The sequence below is a fragment of the Sapajus apella genome, unplaced genomic scaffold (genome assembly GCF_009761245.1).
Source record: "Sapajus apella isolate SASKATOON/1434 unplaced genomic scaffold, GSC_monkey_1.0 scaffold565, whole genome shotgun sequence".
Classification (NCBI taxonomy): Eukaryota; Metazoa; Chordata; class Mammalia; order Primates; family Cebidae; genus Sapajus; species Sapajus apella.
Window position 1 is genome coordinate 16,199 of NW_022437491.1, and position 18,615 is coordinate 34,813.

The 18,615-nt window shown below is 51.8% G+C and overlaps 1 protein-coding gene across 1 annotated transcript in view; it reads right to left on the minus strand.

Annotated features, from left to right (window-relative positions):
• The window catches only part of LOC116546068 (microtubule organization protein AKNA-like), a 31,232-nt gene that overhangs the window by 3,421 nt on the left and 9,196 nt on the right, over nucleotides 1-18,615 (minus strand). The window contains 13 exon segments of the mRNA XM_032272416.1: nucleotides 1,896-2,088; nucleotides 2,375-2,491; nucleotides 4,017-4,088; nucleotides 4,090-4,112; nucleotides 6,214-6,360; nucleotides 7,323-7,438; nucleotides 8,086-8,262; nucleotides 11,424-11,586; nucleotides 13,413-13,624; nucleotides 14,941-15,047; nucleotides 15,967-16,228; nucleotides 17,710-17,907; nucleotides 18,009-18,175. Coding sequence (XP_032128307.1) covers nucleotides 1,896-2,088; nucleotides 2,375-2,491; nucleotides 4,017-4,088; nucleotides 4,090-4,112; nucleotides 6,214-6,360; nucleotides 7,323-7,438; nucleotides 8,086-8,262; nucleotides 11,424-11,586; nucleotides 13,413-13,624; nucleotides 14,941-15,047; nucleotides 15,967-16,228; nucleotides 17,710-17,907; nucleotides 18,009-18,175 — 1,954 coding nt within the window.

Below are 18,615 nucleotides of genomic sequence, written 5' to 3' on the forward strand. Positions count from 1 at the left end.
TGTGGAATGGGGCCTCGGGAGAAGTAAAGACTCCATGGTGAATTCCAGGCAAAACCTTTCCCGCCCAATGAGTCGGAACATGGGCAGGCGTTCTCCCCCATGTCTGCTGGAGGTCTGGGCATGCGGCACGGGGCCTCAACGTTGCTGGAGTGGAAGATCCCTTAAGTACTTGCTCAGACTCAGCTAAGAGGGCAGCAAGAAAGGACATTTACAGACCAGGCATGATGGCTCGCGCCTTGTAATCCCAGCTCTTTGGGAGGCCAAGGTGGGCAGATCACCTGAGGCCAGGCGGTCAAGATCAGCTTGGCCAAAGTGGCAAAACCCCTTCTCTATCAAAAATACCAAAATAATTAGCCGAGTGTGGTGGTGCATTCCTGTAGTCCCAGAGGCTGAGGCATGAGAATCGCTTGAACCTAGGAGGCAGAGGTTGCAGTAAGCCAAGATGGCACCACTGCACTCCAGCCTGGACGACAAATCAAGACCCTATCTCAGAAAATATTCATAAATAAAAAAAATTTTAAAGCACATTTATAGGCCTGGTCCCCGAATAGAGAACAGGGCTGGATGGCGCCTGGGGTCCCTGCTCCACCAAGCACCAGCCCTCCCCGTGACTCAGGCCCTCACTGCCCACACTTACAGGCTTCTGGCAACACAGGCACTGAAGGTGTCAGTCCCAATCGACCCATTTCCCAGCAAGAGAAGCAGGCAGAGAAGCAGCTGCTGACAGCTGAAGACAAGAAGATAGGTTTCCTACTTCCGGGGTCTGGGTTTTGGTCCCCTGCACAATCCTATCATCTTGAACCCAATTTTACTCCTTTTTCTTCCTATTAGTGACCAGGCTGAGCAATAGCAACATTCTCTGGGATGGCAAAGCTACTGTGTGCTCAGGAGGGAGCATGTGCTCACCCGGCACCACAAACTCCACATACATCTCATCCAGCTCCTGCCCTGTGCCGCACTCAATCCTCACACACAGAATTAAATACACGGTTCAGATTCTTCCCCCATTTAACAGATGGGGAAGTTGAGGCTTGGAGAGGAAGTGACTTTGCCAGGGCCACAGTGCTACTAGGGGGCAGATGGGACTCCAACGTCACTCTGGCCAGCTCCAAACCAAGCCACTTCCGTCTTGGCTTCCCTGCCTCTCCTGGCTTGACTGACGTTATGTCCAGAATCTATGCAAAAAGTCCTACAATATACCCGACCAGGACTCCTCAAAGCTGTCCACGTTATCAAAAACAAAGAACTGTGGGAAACTGTCACGGCCGAGAGGAGCCTAATGAGGCATGACAATCACACACCATGTGGGACTGTGGATGGGATCTTGGGATAGAAAAAGGGCTTTGGAGGAAAACGGAGGAGGCCTGAATAAACCATGGACTTCAGTTTCTAATAATGTATGAACAGTGCTTCACTGGCGTAGCCAATGTGCCGATGTAAGATGTTAACAACAGAGGAAACTGTGCAGGAGTGAGGAGGTGTGTGGGAATCTCTCTAGACTAGCTGCTCAATTTCCTTATAAATCAAAGCTGTTCTAAAAAATAAAGTCTATTTAAAAAACAACAGTGGTCATCACTTACTTGCTGAGAAAACCCACAAGGAAAAGGGAAGATGGTTAGGATTCTCAGTCTCCACAAAGTTAGAAGCTCCCAGAGGGCAGAGCCCTCCCTCTTCCTGGTTCCCTTCACTGCTGGTCCCAGGGCTAAGCACTCTCCTTAGTACTTGGGTTTGTTGAGTGACTATGTAAGTGCTGGGCTCCTGCTGCGTATTATCCACGCAGCAATAAAACACAGGAGGAGTGCACTGCATCTCAGCCGCCCCACACAGGTCTGAATGCTAACATATTCAGTGAGCTAAACAAAGGGGCTGGGAAGGTCGGAATGAAAGGCTCTTACACAGCGGCTGGTGGATAAGGCATGACAGGCACCGAGGAGATGTAGGCAAAGGCCGGAGGGGCTGGTGCTGGGGGTGCAGCCGCCAGGTACCACAGTCCAGGGGGTGGGCATGGTGACGACCCCGCCTGCTTGCCCCTCTGCTTGGGGCTGGGAGTTGACGGTGCTTTTCTTCTCGTGGTGGCCTTCTCTGCCCCTACCAGGGAGGGAAGAGCAGAGAGAGACAGAGTCTGACCACTTGGCCAGATGCAGCCAAAGATGCAGGGTCCACCCAGCCCTTCCCACGTGAGAGCCAGACAGGCCCTCCGCTGTGAGACTCCACGCTGGGGAGGCCTCTCTTTGGGGAACAAATCCTCTGCCCCGATTGCTCTGTCCCAGACGGGGAGAGCAGCCGCCCCAGCTAAACTCACCCAGGTCCCCAAACCCTGGTCAAGGAGAGCTGAGGGTCTGGCTAAGAGAAGAAATGAAGCGTTTGTCCCTACCAGAGGTGGCTGAGCCTGGGCCATCTGCCTCCAGGGGAGACCCAACTCGACCACACAGGGGACACTGAAGGGTATCAGCAGGAGGTGGTCCCAGTGGGTCTCCTGTGGCAGCACCGCCTGGAAGAGGAGGGAGAGATGTCAGGGGAGGATTACGTCTAAATCATCAGATCGGCCTTCTGCAGTGGACTCCTCAGGTCCACTGTGGAGGGGACAGGCTGCCTCCATCTGGGTGACGATAGTGACCACAACCATGACAGTGAGAGCAAGCATTTGATGAGCCAGGCCCTCTCATTATTTTATCAAATCCTACAAGCCATTGGGCTAGCTACTGTCTTCCTCCTCCCCCCGCCAACTTTACAGATGGGGAAACTGAGGCTCCATGACATCAAATAATTTGCCAAGGTCTCAGAGCTGGGAAGCAGTGGTCCTTGGATCGTAAGCCTGGGCTCTCCCAAATGCAGCCCACCTCCATTTCCCCCTACCCACAGTGAGACAGACCCATTCTCCACCTGTCAGTGTCCCAGAACACGCCCCGGGGGAACCAGGGATGTTAGTAGAGGCCTATGGGAGCAGAGGAGAGTGGGCACCATTGTTCTCTTCCCACACAAATCCCCAGTGCCACACCTGGGTGAGTTCCAGGGCTGCTCTGTTTCTCTTTCATGCCTTGGCTCAACCACCACTCCCTCTGGGAAGCCCTCCCACCCCGCCAGGCAGAGTCAGGCACCCTCCAGCCCTGCTTGTGTTCGCCTATCCCACCTCTGGCCACTCTGCCTTGTGTTCCTGGGGGACAGGGCCCAGGGCCCCATCGGGATGGGTGCTGAAGGAATGAATGAATGAATGCAGGACTCTAATGCTAGCACAGGTAGGGCATAGTGGTAAAGAGGTGGGGCTCTGCAGTCACAAAGACCTGGGTTCAAATCCTGTTTCCACCACCACTTGTAAGCTGTGAGCTGTTGGGCAAGTTACTTAATCTCTCTGAGCCTTGCTGTCCTTGCCTATAACATGGATATAATAGTACTGAGTATTTACTTCACAGAACTGTGAGGATTAATGTATGCAAAACCCTTAACATGACACCCTCTATACAGAGGGACTTAATAAACAGCAGCTTGTTATCATCAGTCATTATCATCACCATTGCTTGAAAAGGCCTAGAAACCATCTCTTCCAATCCTTTCATTAGAGATGTGGTGGCCAAGGCACAGAGAAGTCAAGGAACTGGCCTAAGGTCATGCAGCAAGTCAGTGGCGGAACTGGGACTAGAAGCCATTGCCTGAATTCTCTGATCTCTTGGGCAGATCCAGCCACTCCTCCCTGTGGGCTTGGGGGAAAGTATGAGGGGCGAAGGGAGGGTGGAGGGGAGAATAAGGCGTAATCACTGACGCCAGTTCCCCTGCTGCCTAGAGCCCATCTATCAGGACCCTTCGGGAACTTGTTAAATCAAGGAGGTGGCTTCAGGCAACAGCGCCTGGAGCAGCAGATGAGATGACAGGACACCCAGAAAAATCCTGTTCCCTGGTCTGTCCCTGTAACCCACTGCTGAGTTCAGGGCAGGCCAGATCTGGTCCCGTGCACACTTCCCTGAGGGCAAGAAGCTGCAGTTGCGGCTGCCTGGGACAGATTTCCAGGTACCATTCCTTACCTGCATTCTGGGTCCTGACGGGCCGGCAGTGGGGACAGGAGACTGTGCCATTGCCTTTTGGGACCGCCTTAGGGGACAGAACATGGTATTCGTGGCCTGGGGAAAGGAATCAGAACTGTCAGTATCAGCCCTCTAGATGATGCAAAATTGAGGAGGATTCTGGAATAATGATCTTTTTCCTCTTCCTCCAAATGGTTATAATAGTCTCTGTGTCTCTCTCATGTGCGCACCTGTGAGTGTGCATACACACATCATGTGTAAAATATGTATATATATGAGTATGACTGACATACATATACACATATATGTCAGCACACATTTTTGTGTCTGTTTATTGCAAGCTTTTTCCAGATGCCTATTCTGTTTCATCTCAGATCCCAGAACCAGATGACATCCAGTAGCAACCAACACACCCAGGCTAAGTCAGGACTGGAAGGCAGGCCAGGAAGAAATGATAAGCAAAGCAACAATAAGAAATTAACAAGTGATGCTGTTCCCCACACCCCAACTTGCTGGTTTGGATCTAATGGCTCGGGAATGGGGTCAGTGGCGTTTTCACCTCCATGCTGAGTGGCCGTAATGTGTGGATAAACGTAGCGCCCATTTCACAGGCCTGTAGGGAGGACTGAATGGGGCCGTATCCACGCCGTGCTCCGCCCAGTGCCTGGCAGATGTAAAGCACTTGATGTTATGAGAAAGCTGGATGGACTGTGGCCTTCTCACCCAGCCCACCACCTCCTGCCTATCCATCCCTGAGCTTTAAACAAGGCCTTCTATGTGACACCTGAAGCCACGGTGGAGAGGTCTCATCATCTCATTTCCCTCCTGTGCTGTTCTGGCTTTCTGGCACTGAAGGTCACTGCTATTATTTTCCCCACGCAACAGATGTGGAAACTGAGGGTCAGAGAGGCTCACAGCCACTTTCTGTGAGACTGACTTCAGAGTCCGGTTTTGACTTGTATACTGTCTTCCTCTCATTGTGTTAGAAGCACTTCTCCAGGTTGAGCTCACCTTTAAGGGTTGAGATCACCTTTAAAGGCTGCGCAAAACCTCATCCAACAACATCATCTCTCTTTCCTTTTGCTAGTAAATCCACAGAGAGGTTGTCCGGTGAGCTGGGAGGCGCTCCTGCAACTCTCGCTTCTAACTCCTTGGTCTCTGTTGACTCCCTCACTATGCTCCATGGAGCCGAGATGTGCCTCTGCCTTCCTGCCTTGTCCTCAGAATCTGAGGTCAGCAGCCCTCCCTCCTCCGCAAGGTGTCAGTGAGAGATGTTGCCTTTACCATAATTACCTATTGGTTATCGTCTTCTCTGCTACACAGTCAGATTCATGAAGGTGAGAACCATATACATATACATATATATATATATATATATATATATATATTTTTTTTTTTTTTTTTTGAAATGGAGTTCCACTGTCACCCAGGTTGGAGTGCAGTGGTGCAATCGCAGCTCACCGCAACCTCTGCCTCACAGGTTCAAGCAATTCTCGTTCCTAAGCCTCCCAAGTAGCTGGGATTACAGGTGCCTGCCACCTGTGCCTGCCACCACACCCGGCTAATTTTTTTGTATTTTTAGTAGAGACAGGTTTTTGCCACATTGCCAGGCTGGTCTTGAACTACTGATCTCAGGTGATCCTCCCGCCTTGGCCTCCCAAAGTGCTGGGATTACAGGCATGGGCCACCATGTCCGGCCCATATATTTTTTTTTTTAAATGTTAAGCACTTGAAATGCTACCATGTGTCATCTCAAGTCTACTCTGTGCCAGGTGCCGACTTCCTGAGATACAGGTGCCCTCTGGAAATGAGAACTTGAAGGAAGCCAGGTGTACTCAATGGTATATGCAAATGGTATACCCAAGTCAGTGTCCACCCTGTATGCTCTGAGCTGGGAAAGAGCAGGTGATCAGAAACTAATTTAGGATCGACCAGCTGAACAGACTTCCCAGAACCAAGCGTGGGCCCTAGTGAAGGGGAGGCATCAGAAAGCCTTTGCTGAATGAGTGAATGAATGAATAAACAAATGCACAGAGATTCATGAAGACAATGCTTCCTGCTGGTTTTTATATCATGGAACAGACAGAAAATGATATTTGAATGACCCACTGGGCATATGGAAAAAGCTTCTCATAACAGAGGAGACCTCCGCCCCCACCAGAGGCTGCACCCATCCCGGCCCTCCCTCCTGACCTACCTGTGTATTGGCCCCGGAAGGTGACCCTGTCTGACCATCCAGCACTGCCACCCCCACTCTTTCTGTCCCGCGCTGCCCGTGGACTGTCCTCAGTGGTCCTGCTCTTCTCAGAGAACAGTGGCCGGGGGGGCAACTCAGAGTCTGAACCTGGGGTGGAAAAAGTAGGGCATCAGAGGGGGCAAGGGGTGGGGGTCACATACCTCAAGGAGTGGGTGTATCATGAGTTCAGGCTCTGGGGCGGATGTCTGGGTTTTAATCCCCAATCTGCCCCTTAGGAGTAACAGCTGACATTTCCAGAACCCTGCCCCCATGCCAAGCGCTAGTCTAGACACTGTGTGTGCTGTGTCGGGTGCCTTCACAGCAATCCTATGAGGTGGACACTTTATAACTACATGGTGAGCTGTCCCTTTAACTGCTCAGAGCAGGTAAACAACTCGGCCAAGGACAAGTGGAGGGAGCTCGGCTGATCCTGGCTACTGACTCCAGGGCCTGGATCCTTCAGCACGTCCCCCCCGCTCCCTGGGCTTCGGCATCCTTATCTGTGGAATGTGGATAATACGACCATCTTGCAGTGGAGGTTAAGCAAGATGGCAGCTACAAAGCCCTTACAGACCCCCTGCACACAGTAGGTGTGCCGTACATTAGAAGTGCACTGTGCTGGTGGGGCGCGATGGCTCACACCTGTAATCCCAGCACTTTGGGAGGCCAAGGTGGGCGGATCACCTGAGATCAGGAGTTCAAGACCAGCCTGACCAACATGGAGAAACCCCGTCTCTACTAAAAATACAAAAATTAGCCAGGCCTGGTGGCACATGCCTGTAATCCCAGCTACTTGGGAGACTAAGGCAGGAGAATCACTTGAACCCAGGAGGCGGAGTTTGCAGTGAGCCGAGATCGGCCATTGCACTCCAGCCTGGGTGACAAGAGCAAAACACTGTCTAAAAAAAATTGAAGTGCACTGCGCTTCACAGCACTATGATATCCTAAAACAGATGCACAAAAACCCTTCTCCAAGTTTCCTTGAATGCTGTTGCTGTGGTCCCTGACCACTGAGCCAACATGCTCAGACTGTGGCCTCCAGAAATCGGCCTTGGCAGGTGGTCACTTACTCAGGGACAGTCGGGGCACCTCCCGAGGCACTGAGGAAGACCTGGCTCGCCGCCTTCCTGCGGAAACCGTCTGCTCTTCACCTCTAGGCTCACCGGACAATCTCTCTGTGGATTTACTAGCAAAAGGAAAGAGAGATGTCATTGGACGAGGTTTTGTGTGGCCTTTAAAGGGATTTGTGAGAAGCTCAGCCTGGAGAAATTCTTCTAACACAATGGAAGGAGAGTATAAAAGTCAAAGCCAAAGACTCTGAAGTCAGTCTCACAGAATACGGCTCTGAGCCTCTCTGATCCTCAGTCTCCCCATCTGTCAAATGGGGATAATAAGAGCAATTACCTGAGGGTTATGAAAAGATGAATGAGAAAATGTTCATAAAACTCTTCATCGAGTGCCCTCCCATAGAAACACTCAAAAGAAGCCAGCTGATTTTATGTTATCATCATAAATGAACCAACACCAAATTAGTGGGTGAGAGGGTAGGCATCCTGGCAATGTTCTAACTCTTTGGCTGGGTGGTGGGCCCAGGGATATTCATTGCATTGTTCTCTATTGTTAACACAGAGGTTTATATATTTTTCTGTGCATCAAATCCTCCACAGTGAACAAATGGAACAGTGAATGAATGAATGAGTGAATGAGTGAATGAGTGAGAGAGGGATGTGACAGTGCTTGAGTCCATATGTCTGGGGACAGCCAGAGGCCAGCCAAGACTATCTTCCATGGCTGCCACCAGGACACAGAGGTAGGAGTTTTGAGGTCACCCACCTGCCATAATGGGAGCCCCAGGGGGCTGGGGAGTCCGCTGGCCGGCCGCGGGTCCGGGTGGGGCGGTCAAAGGCAAACGCTGGGTGAGTCGGGCTGTCCTGGGGTGCCCGATGCAGGCTGTCCTCCAGCCGCAGGCGGAGCCGGGACACCTCCTCTTGCAGCTCACGGATGGCCTGGCTGGGGTAGGAGTGGACACAGAAACAAAGAACAGAGGCATGGGGAACCGAGCTGCAGCCACCCCAGAGGGTGCCAGGACGCAGCAGCCTCTGTCCCGTCCCAGCAGGCACAGGGTCTAGCTCTGCTGCCAAATGATTCTAGAACTTTCCTGTGCAACACTTTTCTTGCACACAACTTGACATCCTTTCTGAGTTCATGTCCCTGTGCATTCAGTGAACAGAACAGAACCTCTGAAGTTTCCCCTGCGTGACATACAGGGTCTGAATAGCTATCCAGAAACACCAGTGACAAATTCCTGAGCTGGAGATGAGGACGCAGGAGAGAGAGGGCCCTAGCTACAGTTCACTGTAAAACACCAACCTTCACTCTCTGTCCAGGCGCAGCTCCTTTCCCTACCACTGTGCAAGCCCGTCCCTCCAGACCTAGCAGAAGATGCTTGTCCACTGTCTCCCCGCGCAGACAGTGAGCCGCCAGCAGGCAAGAAGGAAATGGCTTCCTGTCTGATAACCCCTGAGCCCCTGCACCTTGTGGGCGCTCAGGACACAGTACTGCAGAGGATCTGGGCTTTGAGAGGGAGCAGAGTAGAGTGCTGTGCATGGAGAGCAGACAAGGAGACACCTTGATGCTTCCTAGCCCCACCTGTCCCAGGAGGGCTGACTAAGAGCAGGCTGGAAGCGGTCTGCAGGGCTGTAGTAAATCCTGGTGAAACTCCCAACGTGGTCCTACCTCCAGCCGCCAGCATTTAGGGAGTAAACCCTGTTTGCATTTCTCTCCAGTCAGTCCCTGCATCTCCAGGGTCTCCTTTTGTGGGCATTGCTAGGACTGCAGCAGATAATCCTACCCAGACACCCCTCCCCACAAGACTCCTTCTCCCCAACATGGAGCAGCGTTAGAGCTTCAACCTCCAAGCTGTTGCAGGTTCCACATCTATCCCTTGGTCTGGGGTGGGAATTCCCATTGGGGCCGTTCTTGCCTGGTGGCCCCTGGACTGGTGGGTGAGCGTCTCCTGGTGCTGCCTCCAGCAGACATGAGCACTCAGATGAGTGTGTCAGAAGGAGTGCAGGCCTCTTTCTGGCTGTGCCCTAGCACTGAGTGTGTGTGTTCAAGGGCAGTGGGTTCCCTTGGCAATCCCCAGGGAGATGCCTGCTGGTGTTTCTGAGACAAAGCCGTGAGGGCAAGGGGTGGGCGGTGGCTACTGGAGAGTGACATCTCTCCGCCCCCAGTTAACCCCTGCAAGGGAGAGCTCCGGCTCCCAGTCAGAAGGCATTAAAAAAAGGCTCAGTGTGGTGGCTCACATCTGTAATCCCAGCACTTTGGAAGGCCGAGGTGGGTGGATCACCTGAGGTCAGGAGAGCAAGACCAACCTGGCCAACATGGTGAAACCCCATCTCTACTAAAAATACAAAAATTAGCCAGGTGTGGTGGCATGTGCCTGTAATCCCAGCTACTTGGGAGGCTGAGGCAGGAGAATCGCTTGAGCCTGGGAGGCAGAAGTTGCAGTGAGCAGAGATCGTGCCACTGCACTCCAGCCTGGGCGATGGAGCGAGACTCTGTCTCAAAAAAAAAAAAAAAAAAAAGGCTTACCAGTCCGGAGCATGAGTCAGTCACTTGGGTATCTCAGTCTCCCTGATTTAACTCTTTAGTTTCTTGCTGAGTGCCAGCTGGCACTTAAAATTCATCTTTCTTGGCAAACTTACTCCCCCGCCTCTGCACTTGGCATCAGCATCCAGCTAACCGGCCAGACAGAAATCTGAGCCCCTCTAGACCTGCTCCTTCCCTGAACGCCCCTGAAGTTAATCAGCTACCAAGTGTCATGGGCCCAACTTCCAAAATATCTCTCCCCAAATGAATCCCTTCTTCCCTCTGCAGGGGCCTCCCTAGAGAACCCAGGCCCCGTCATCTCTCTTGGATGAGGCAGCCTTCTCAGCAGATTCTCAGCCTGTTCTCACCCTGCTGGTGGACAGAGAACTCCAGAACATCAACCTGCTCACACTACTGCCCTGCTTAAAATCCCCTTCCCTGTCCTCACAGCCTTTGTGCCCTCACGGAACATGCAGTGAACGTCTCCTCTTACCCGTGGCCTTCAGGCAGGATCTTCCACAGGTCTCTCCTACCTACCCCTCTCTTCCTTTACTGCCCAGCACCCCACCACCTCACACTAGAGGATCTGGCTGACCATTTAGCTCCTCACAGGTGATGGGCACTCTCTCACCTCTAGACCTCTGGACATGCCATTCCCTCTGCTGGAGATACTCTTCTACCTCTCTTCCTTCTGATGTCTGCTGAGATACCACTTCCTCCAGGAAGCCCTTCCTGAAGCCTCTAACTGGACTAGATGCTCCTCTATGTTCCCACAGTCCTTTAGTCCTCTGCCATCACGGTACTTATCACAGTGGGGGGGCCACTGCCTGTTTCTTCGTGTGTCCATTCTATAAGATGGTAAGGCTTACGAGGCCTAGGACAGAGTCTTGTCTACTATTGTATTCAAGACTCTGTCCAAGGCCCAGCATACCATAGAGAAACAAGCCTGATGTCAGGGGAGCCTGCAGGGGCAGACTTACTAAACTCAGACAAGGAAGCCAGATGCCAGCAGCTGGACACAACTTGGCACGTGGGCAACATGACAGCGCATCCCGAGATATTCACCCCCTCCCGCAAGGACATGTGAGTGATCATCGACCAAAAGCAACTAAGAGGAGATGTAAGAGAAGCGACCAAGCTATTTTACCATTTCTGTTCAACCAAGGAAATGGAGCTTTCTTAGAAAAAACGCACATGGACCAAAAAAAGAAAGGAAAAACTCAGAAGGCAGTAGCTTCTTGGTTCATACAATCAATGTGCAAGTGGCAGAAGAGACACCCCTGGAAAGGACAGGCTTATCTTGGAAGGGAGATGACGGGGAGAGAGGGGAGATGATTCAGCACCAGAAAGGTGACTGTTTAGGTCAGTTTCCACTGGCTGGAGAAGTGTCCTTGATGCCTAGTCAGTGAGGTCCCACAGAAACCGCCGGGCGCTGGGCGGCAGGACACCTGGGCCCGCATGGTCCCACCACCAGCAGCTGTGTGAGCCGGGCAGGTCTCTACCTCCACCCCTAACACTTCACATCACACTCCCATCTGGATGATGAGCTTGAACCCCCAGGATCCAAGGGTCTGACTTACTCTCGCTCTGCCCTGTTGAGTGGGAAGTTGGGGATGGTCTCTGTTGGTCCACGGGGCAGAGGGGCAGCGGCTGGGGCAGGGGCTGGGGGTGGGCTGATTGTCTTGCTGGGAAGGAGCTGTTCAGAAATCTGCTTATGCCCCTCAAACTCCGAGCCAGGAACCACTAGGAAGGCAGAGAGAGAACCCAAAGTGAGTTTAAGCAGAGAGAAATTCCAAGCTCACACTCGTGCAGGTGGAATGACGGGGTAAACGAAGCGGCAGTGCCCAGTTCAAGGTCACAAAGGAAGCTCCCGATGAGGCCAGTGACCCACACTGACCTCCAAACCAGATCTAAATTTTGCTGGGAATGTGGGTGCTGAGCTGGGCCTGCTCTGCTGTTTCTAACCAGAACCTCTCCTCCCACCCACCATGACACCATCCAAGTCTTCAGGAACTCCCCCTGCAAAGAATTAATTGCTCCTTCACTTGGGTCCCTAAGACTTGATCACCTTACCATGTTGTTCTGGGGCTGGCTTCAGAACCTCCTCTGAAATTATAGTCACCTTTTTCCATGTACAGTATGCGTGTTTCTGGGGAGGGCATTAATAACTCTTAACCAATCTCCCAAAGGGATGGGTGACCAAAGGTTAAAAACCACTCATCTGGCCCATGCATTAAAAGCAATGAACTGGCCAGATACGGTGGCTCACACCTGTAATTCCAACACCCTGGGAGGCTGAGGTGGGAGGATTGCTTGAGCCCAGGAGTTCGAGACTAGCCTAGGTAATATAGAAAGATCCCATCTTTGCTGCAAAAAAACATTATACAAAAAAAAAAAAATTAGCTGGATGTGGAGGTACTCCCCTTTGGTCCCAGCTACTTGGGAGACTGAAAAGGGAGAATCGCTTGATCTGGGGAGGTCAAGGCTGCGGTGAGCCATCATGGCGCTACTGCACTGCAGCCTGGGTGACAGAGCGAGACCCCATCTTAAAAACAATACATAAATTAAAAATAAAAGCAATGAAATCCTTGGAATACTACTCACCAATATATAAAGGAGCTAACTATTGATACATAGAATAATCTAGGTAAATGTCCAGAGAATTATGCCGAGTGAAAAGCCAATCCCTGGGATACTATGTAATCCCAGGTTACATAGTGTATGATTCTATTTATAAAACATTCTTAACATGATGACATGATAGAAATGGAGGACAGATTAGTGGTTACCAGGGGTTAAGGACAGGCCGCAAGCAGGAGGGAAGTGGTGCTGTGAAAGGGCAGCATGGCGCTCCTTGTGGTGATGGGACATTCTGGATCTTCACTGCGTCATTGTCAACATCTGGCTATGACATTGTATTACAGTTTTGCAAGATATTATCATTGGGGGAAACTGAGCAAAGGCACATGGGATCTCTGTGTATTATTTCTTATAACTGCATGTGAATCCACAATTATCTCCAAATAAAAAATTTAATTAAAGGCTGGGCTGCTCTGCAGGTCATTTATAAAAGTACAGTGCAGGCCGGGGGCAGTGGCTCATGCCTGTAATCCCAGCACTTTGAGAGGGCGAGGCCGGTGGATCACCTGAGGTCAGGAGTTCAAGACCAGCCTGGCCAACATGGTGAAACCAAGTATCTACTAAAAATGCAAAAATTAGCTGGATGTGGTGGTGTGTGCCTGTAGTCCCAGCTACTTGGGAGGCTGAGTCATACATGCTGTCTGTTGTTGAACAAAACGTTGTCATGCAGTGCATGAGTGTGTGTAAATAAACACACATTTACATCGGCACAGAAAACAGCTAGCTCACAGCTTCTACACCAAAACGTCGGCACTAATGGTCTCCAGGGTATTTTTTTTCTTTTGTTCCCTTTTGCCCACCTTATCTGTAATTTCAAATTTCCGTACAAGGGACCTGGCTGATATGTTATATCCTAAAGGGTTCCACAAGTTGTTCTGTTTGATGTTTCAATCCACACAGTTCTGGCCAGGCCAGACTCCTGCACTCACCCATCTCTGTGGCCAATGCCCGCTCCAGGCTGCAGTTGGGTACCCTCTGAAGGAGAGGCCCACTTGGGCAGGAGAGATGCCTCTGTGCTCGGCTCCGGGGTGTGCTGGGCTCTGTGGCTCTTCTGGGAACCAGAGAACCCCTGGCCTTGGGGTAGGAGCCTCCATCCCTGGGCACAGATGCGGTGAAGGGCTGGGCTAATGTCCCTGCTGTGCTGGGGGACCGTGGAGGAAGGGACACACGGAGGTCACACAGAGCGAGACGCTCAGGTGGCATCTGAGCCCCTCCACTCGCTAACCCAATGCACTCCCACCCTTTGTGACTTCACACCCCTGGTGGTACCCTATTTCCAAGGACACACACAAACATTGGATGCCCACTTCTTTGTAAACTGTACACTGGCCAACCAATATGTAAAATAATAAAGCTCAATTTATGTTTAGAATACATAAAGACATAAAGAGAGGCCGGGTGCGGTGGCTCACGCCTGTAATCCCAGCACTTTGGGAGGCTGAAGCAGGCAGATCACGAGGTCAGGAGACCGAGACCATCCTGACCAATATGGTGAAACCCTGTCTCTCCTAAAAATACAAAAATTAGCTGGGCATGGTGGTGCATGCCTGTAGTCCCAGCTACTCAGGAGGCTGAGGCAGGAGAATCACTTGAACCCGGAGGTGGAGGTTGCAGTGAACTGAGATTGTGCCACTGCACTCCAGCCTGGCAACAGTGAGACTCCATCTCAAAAAGAAAAAAATAGGACTTCTAATCCTTCCTTTTCATGTACCCTGGGGCTGTCACATCGGCCTCCTGAAGGGCCTGCACCCAGCTTTGGAGGCTCCATCCCTCCACCCTTCAGCCCTGTCCCCTCCGCCTTCTCCCTTCCCTTTGGGTTCCATGTAGCCACCCTGAGTGCCCTTTGTCCTCATCTTCTGTTTACCTCACAGTGCCCTCCCTGTAGTTTTGTTTTTTTTTTTTTGAGACGGAGTTTTACTCTTGTTACCCAGGCTGGAGAGCAATGGTGCAATCTCGGCTCAATGCAACCTCTGCCTCCTGGGTTCAAGCAATTCTCCTGCCTCAGCCTCCTGAGTAGCTGGGACTACAGGCATGCACCACCATGCCCAGCTAATTTTGTATTTTTAGTAGAGACAGGTTTTAACCATATTGGTCAGGATGGTCTCGATCTCCTGACCTCGTGATCTGCCTGCTTCAGCCTCCCAAAGTGCTGGGATTACAGGCGTGAGCCACAATGCCCAGCCCTCCTTGTAGTTTTTATTCATTCATCCATTCAATTGCTCAACAAAAATTAATTTCCCAGTCTGTCGCTAACTGGCTGTATAAGGCTGGACTAGTCACTCCCCTCCCTGAAGCTCTGTCAATAACATGGGAACAAGAAATCATGGTCGGGGGAATGAATGAGGCCCTATGAATGGCCAGATCATCCCTCTTATTCGGGGCCATAACGGGCACTGTGATTCCCAGGCTGTTCCAGGTATGTGGCACTGACAGGACAATGGCGGGATCCCAGGATACCTGATGTGGGAGAGCCGGTGCTCTGGAGTCTGGGTGAGGGGTGAGACTCTGCTTGTTTCTGAGCCCACAAAGCCACTGTCTGTCTCCGGGAACGCCATCCAGGGCTCCTGAAAGAGGCAGTATCCCTTTATGTCTGCGGAAGGTCCCCAAGGCGGCCTGGGAAGCCCTTCCCAAATCCTGGCCTGGGCCTCACCTCCCAGAGGCTCATGCACCAAGGAGGCTGGCCGACCTCCCAGCAGCCAGGCTCTGGGGTGAGGGCCCTCAGGCTCTCAGGCCCCAGCACAAGAATCTGGCTACCAGCAGGGACTCCACACCCCAGGAGGACCCTGAGCGAGTCTTGCCTCCCTGAGAAGTGGCAGCCAGAGCCCTTGGGAGAGATATGGCCGTGGACAAGGACTAGCAAGGGGAGAGGGAGAAAGCCTTATTTCCCATGTCTCCTGGCTTAGGCCTGGAGTCCTATAGTCTTCTCTGACTGCGGAAATGCTCAGGCCCAAGGCATTGGAAAAACAAAACCATCAAATATGCACAGGCCCTACCCACTGGGTTTCATGAACAGCACAAAGAACACAAACAGCAACACGGGTGCCTGCCCTCGGTGAGTTCACATCTAGTGCAGAAATTCCTGATCATGGGCTCATTAGGACTACAGAAGCGTATGTGTGCGTGTTTGTGCGTGCATGCACATGAATGTACATATATGCATTATTGTGTGACAGTCACATTTCCATCATGGTCTGTGACTTTGCGGCAGTGATCTCTGCTCTAAAGGGTGTAGAACTCCCCAGCTGTGATGAGCAGGCTCAGGGACGTACAAGCAATGGGCTCCAAGCTCTCAGAGGAGGAACAAGAGCTCTGGAAGTGTGACAGGATGCGGGTGGCACTGGGCATAAGTCCTGTATGTCAGGTGGGATTGTGGCTGGCAGGGAGGGACAGGAGCAGCAGGTATTCCAAGAAGGAAGAGCACAAGGAAAGACCCAGAAGCAGAAAGTTGAGGTTCTGGGCCCATTCCCCCACGGGGAGACTTACCTCCAGGTGGGGCCCACCGGCTTGGTGCAAAGGCTTCTGTGCAAGGCGCTCAGAAATGCCACTTTCCTCCAGGCTGGTCATACTACTTTGGTGGGATGCTGCAGACTTGGTGCCCGGAGGGTGGGGTGCCCTAGCATGGAGTGGCATGCTAGGGCCTGGAGGGGCTGCCTCAGCCTTGCCCAGGCCTGACATGTGCCCGTCTCTGGCCAGGGATGTCTGGAAACCTGGTGGCTTCACAGATTCCATCTGCTCTGTGGCCTCCCTGGCATGGGAGAGAAGAGCATCATCCCTGAGTTCTGCCGCAGGCCAGGCAGTCCTGACGTGGGGGTTGGCCTGTCTTGTGAGCCAAGCAGTCCAGAACACAAGCTCCAGAGTCAGACACCCCTGGCTGCCCAGCCTGGTTCTGCCACCCCTCTAGCTGTGTGTCCTAGGGCAAGGCACTTCCCCTCTCTCGACCTCACTTTTCTCAACTGTAAAATGTGGATGCCAACAAAACCCACCCAATACACCACGGAGGGAATGCTAAAGCAGCATTTCCCAGACTTGAGGAGTTTACCGTCTTCCCTATTTCATCCATTTCCATAAACTTCCAGCCACTCAAAAGATTTTAGATCACTATTAAAAACAGAAGATCGGGGCTGGGTGCACTGGCTCACGCCTGTAATCCCAGCACTTTGAGAGGCTGAGGCAGGTGGATCACCTGAGGTCAGAAGTTCAAGACCAGCCTGACCAGCATGGAAAAATCCCATTCTACTAAAAATACAAAAATTAGCTGGGAATGGTGGCAGGTGCCTATAATCCCAGTGACTTGGGAAGCTGAGGATGGAGAATTGCTTGAACCCAGGAGGTGGAGGTTGCAGTGAGCCGAGATCACGCCACTGCACTCCAGCCTGGGTGACAGAGCGAGACTCCATCTCAAAAAAAAAAAAAAAAAAAAAAAAAAAAAAAAAACCACAAAACCCAAAACAGAAGATGGGTGTGTTATGTGACAAATAGAAACTAACTTTGAGGATAAATACAAGAAACCTGAACATTATCATATACTACATAGATTCATTTGCCTGCTACAGGTTCTAGGCATGAGGGCGGCTTGCATGCTTTCACTCTCGTCTCTCTCTTTTTCCACAGAAGATCGAGAGAGGCATTAAAGTCACCACAGCACTAACTGAGACTTTCTCCTTTGTATCATTGGAAGGTCAGAAATAGAAAAGGAGAATAATATTTTTTTTTCTTTTTTTTTTGAGATGAGGTCTCACACTGTCACCCAGGCTGGAGTGCAGTGGCCCGATCTCAGCTCACTGCAACCTCCGCCTCCTGGGCTGAAGAGATCCACCTACTTCAGCCTCCCAAACAGCTGAGACTACAGGGGTGTACCACCATGCCTGGCTACTTTTTGTATTTTTTGTAGAGATGAGGTTTTGCCATTTTGCTCAGGCTGGTCTTGAACTCCTGGGCTCAAGTGATGCACCTGCCTTGGCTTCCCCCAGTGCTGGGATTACAGGCATGGGCCACTGTGCTGAGAATACTGTTCTTTAGAGCTGCATCTGTCTTACTGAAAATCATGTCCCACACTACCCAAAATCACTTCAAGGGCTATCAGTGGTAAACACTCCACACCACGAAGAGGCAGGACGGGAAGCCATGTGTAAACTGCGAAGTGCTGCCTTACTCACTCTGACAGTGGTCACCCCTGTGGTTTTAGGGTGGAACTGGACATTCTGCAGGAAAGGCTCAGCGACTTACTCCAGGGGAGCCCCATGACTTTTCTCAGCCTGCACCAGACACTGCCTTGGGAGGACCCCGGTGGCCTCTGCCTTCCCTGAAGCTGCAGCCACCCCATCAACTTCCAAGGAGTCGCCTCCCTCCTCCTCCTCCTCTTCCTCCCCTTCTTCCTCCTCCTCCACCCTCACGGCTTCCGGGAGAGACTTCACACCGAGGGACCTGCAGAAGAACACACAGAGGGGCATGACCTCTGCCCAGTGGGGGACCACCAAGATCCAGCTGCTGGCCGGACACAACAGTCAGGTCCAGGTGGCACTCACCGCTCCAAGAGGCCATGGAGAACTTGCTCCATCTGCAGCTCCTTGTCCCTGAGCAGGGCCGGGGGGTCCTGCAGCCTGTCCTCCACCTCATTGTTGCCAGAGCTCACCTCGACATTCACATGCAGTGGGTAGGGGCCAGTGCTGGAGGCAGCAGTGGTGGTGGCAGGCTGGGGTCAGAGAGATGGAGGGACAGAGATTCAGCAGATACTTCAACACTACTTTTAAGCACCTACCTCCTGCCAGGCTCATGCTGGGGGCTGAAGAGTAAGAAGCACATTAGACTCACTACGCCCACCACCCTTTCATGTGTGTGTAAACTATGGGGACTGGGCTATGTGGTCTTCCATACTGGCTGCCATGAATTGAGCACCTACTATGTGCCAAGCACCATAGAGATATCACATCACAACACCACCAGTACCTACAATTATCACAACCCATTTTACAGACAGGTAACTCATGCTCAAATGATTTGCCCAAAGTCAACAGAAACAAGGAGCAGAGTTGAGATTTGAACCTAGACTTCCTGCCAGAGTCAACACTCCTGACCCCCATCCATTCCAGTGTAGCCACCACAGCCCCCTGCAATACCTTCACTGAAGAGCAC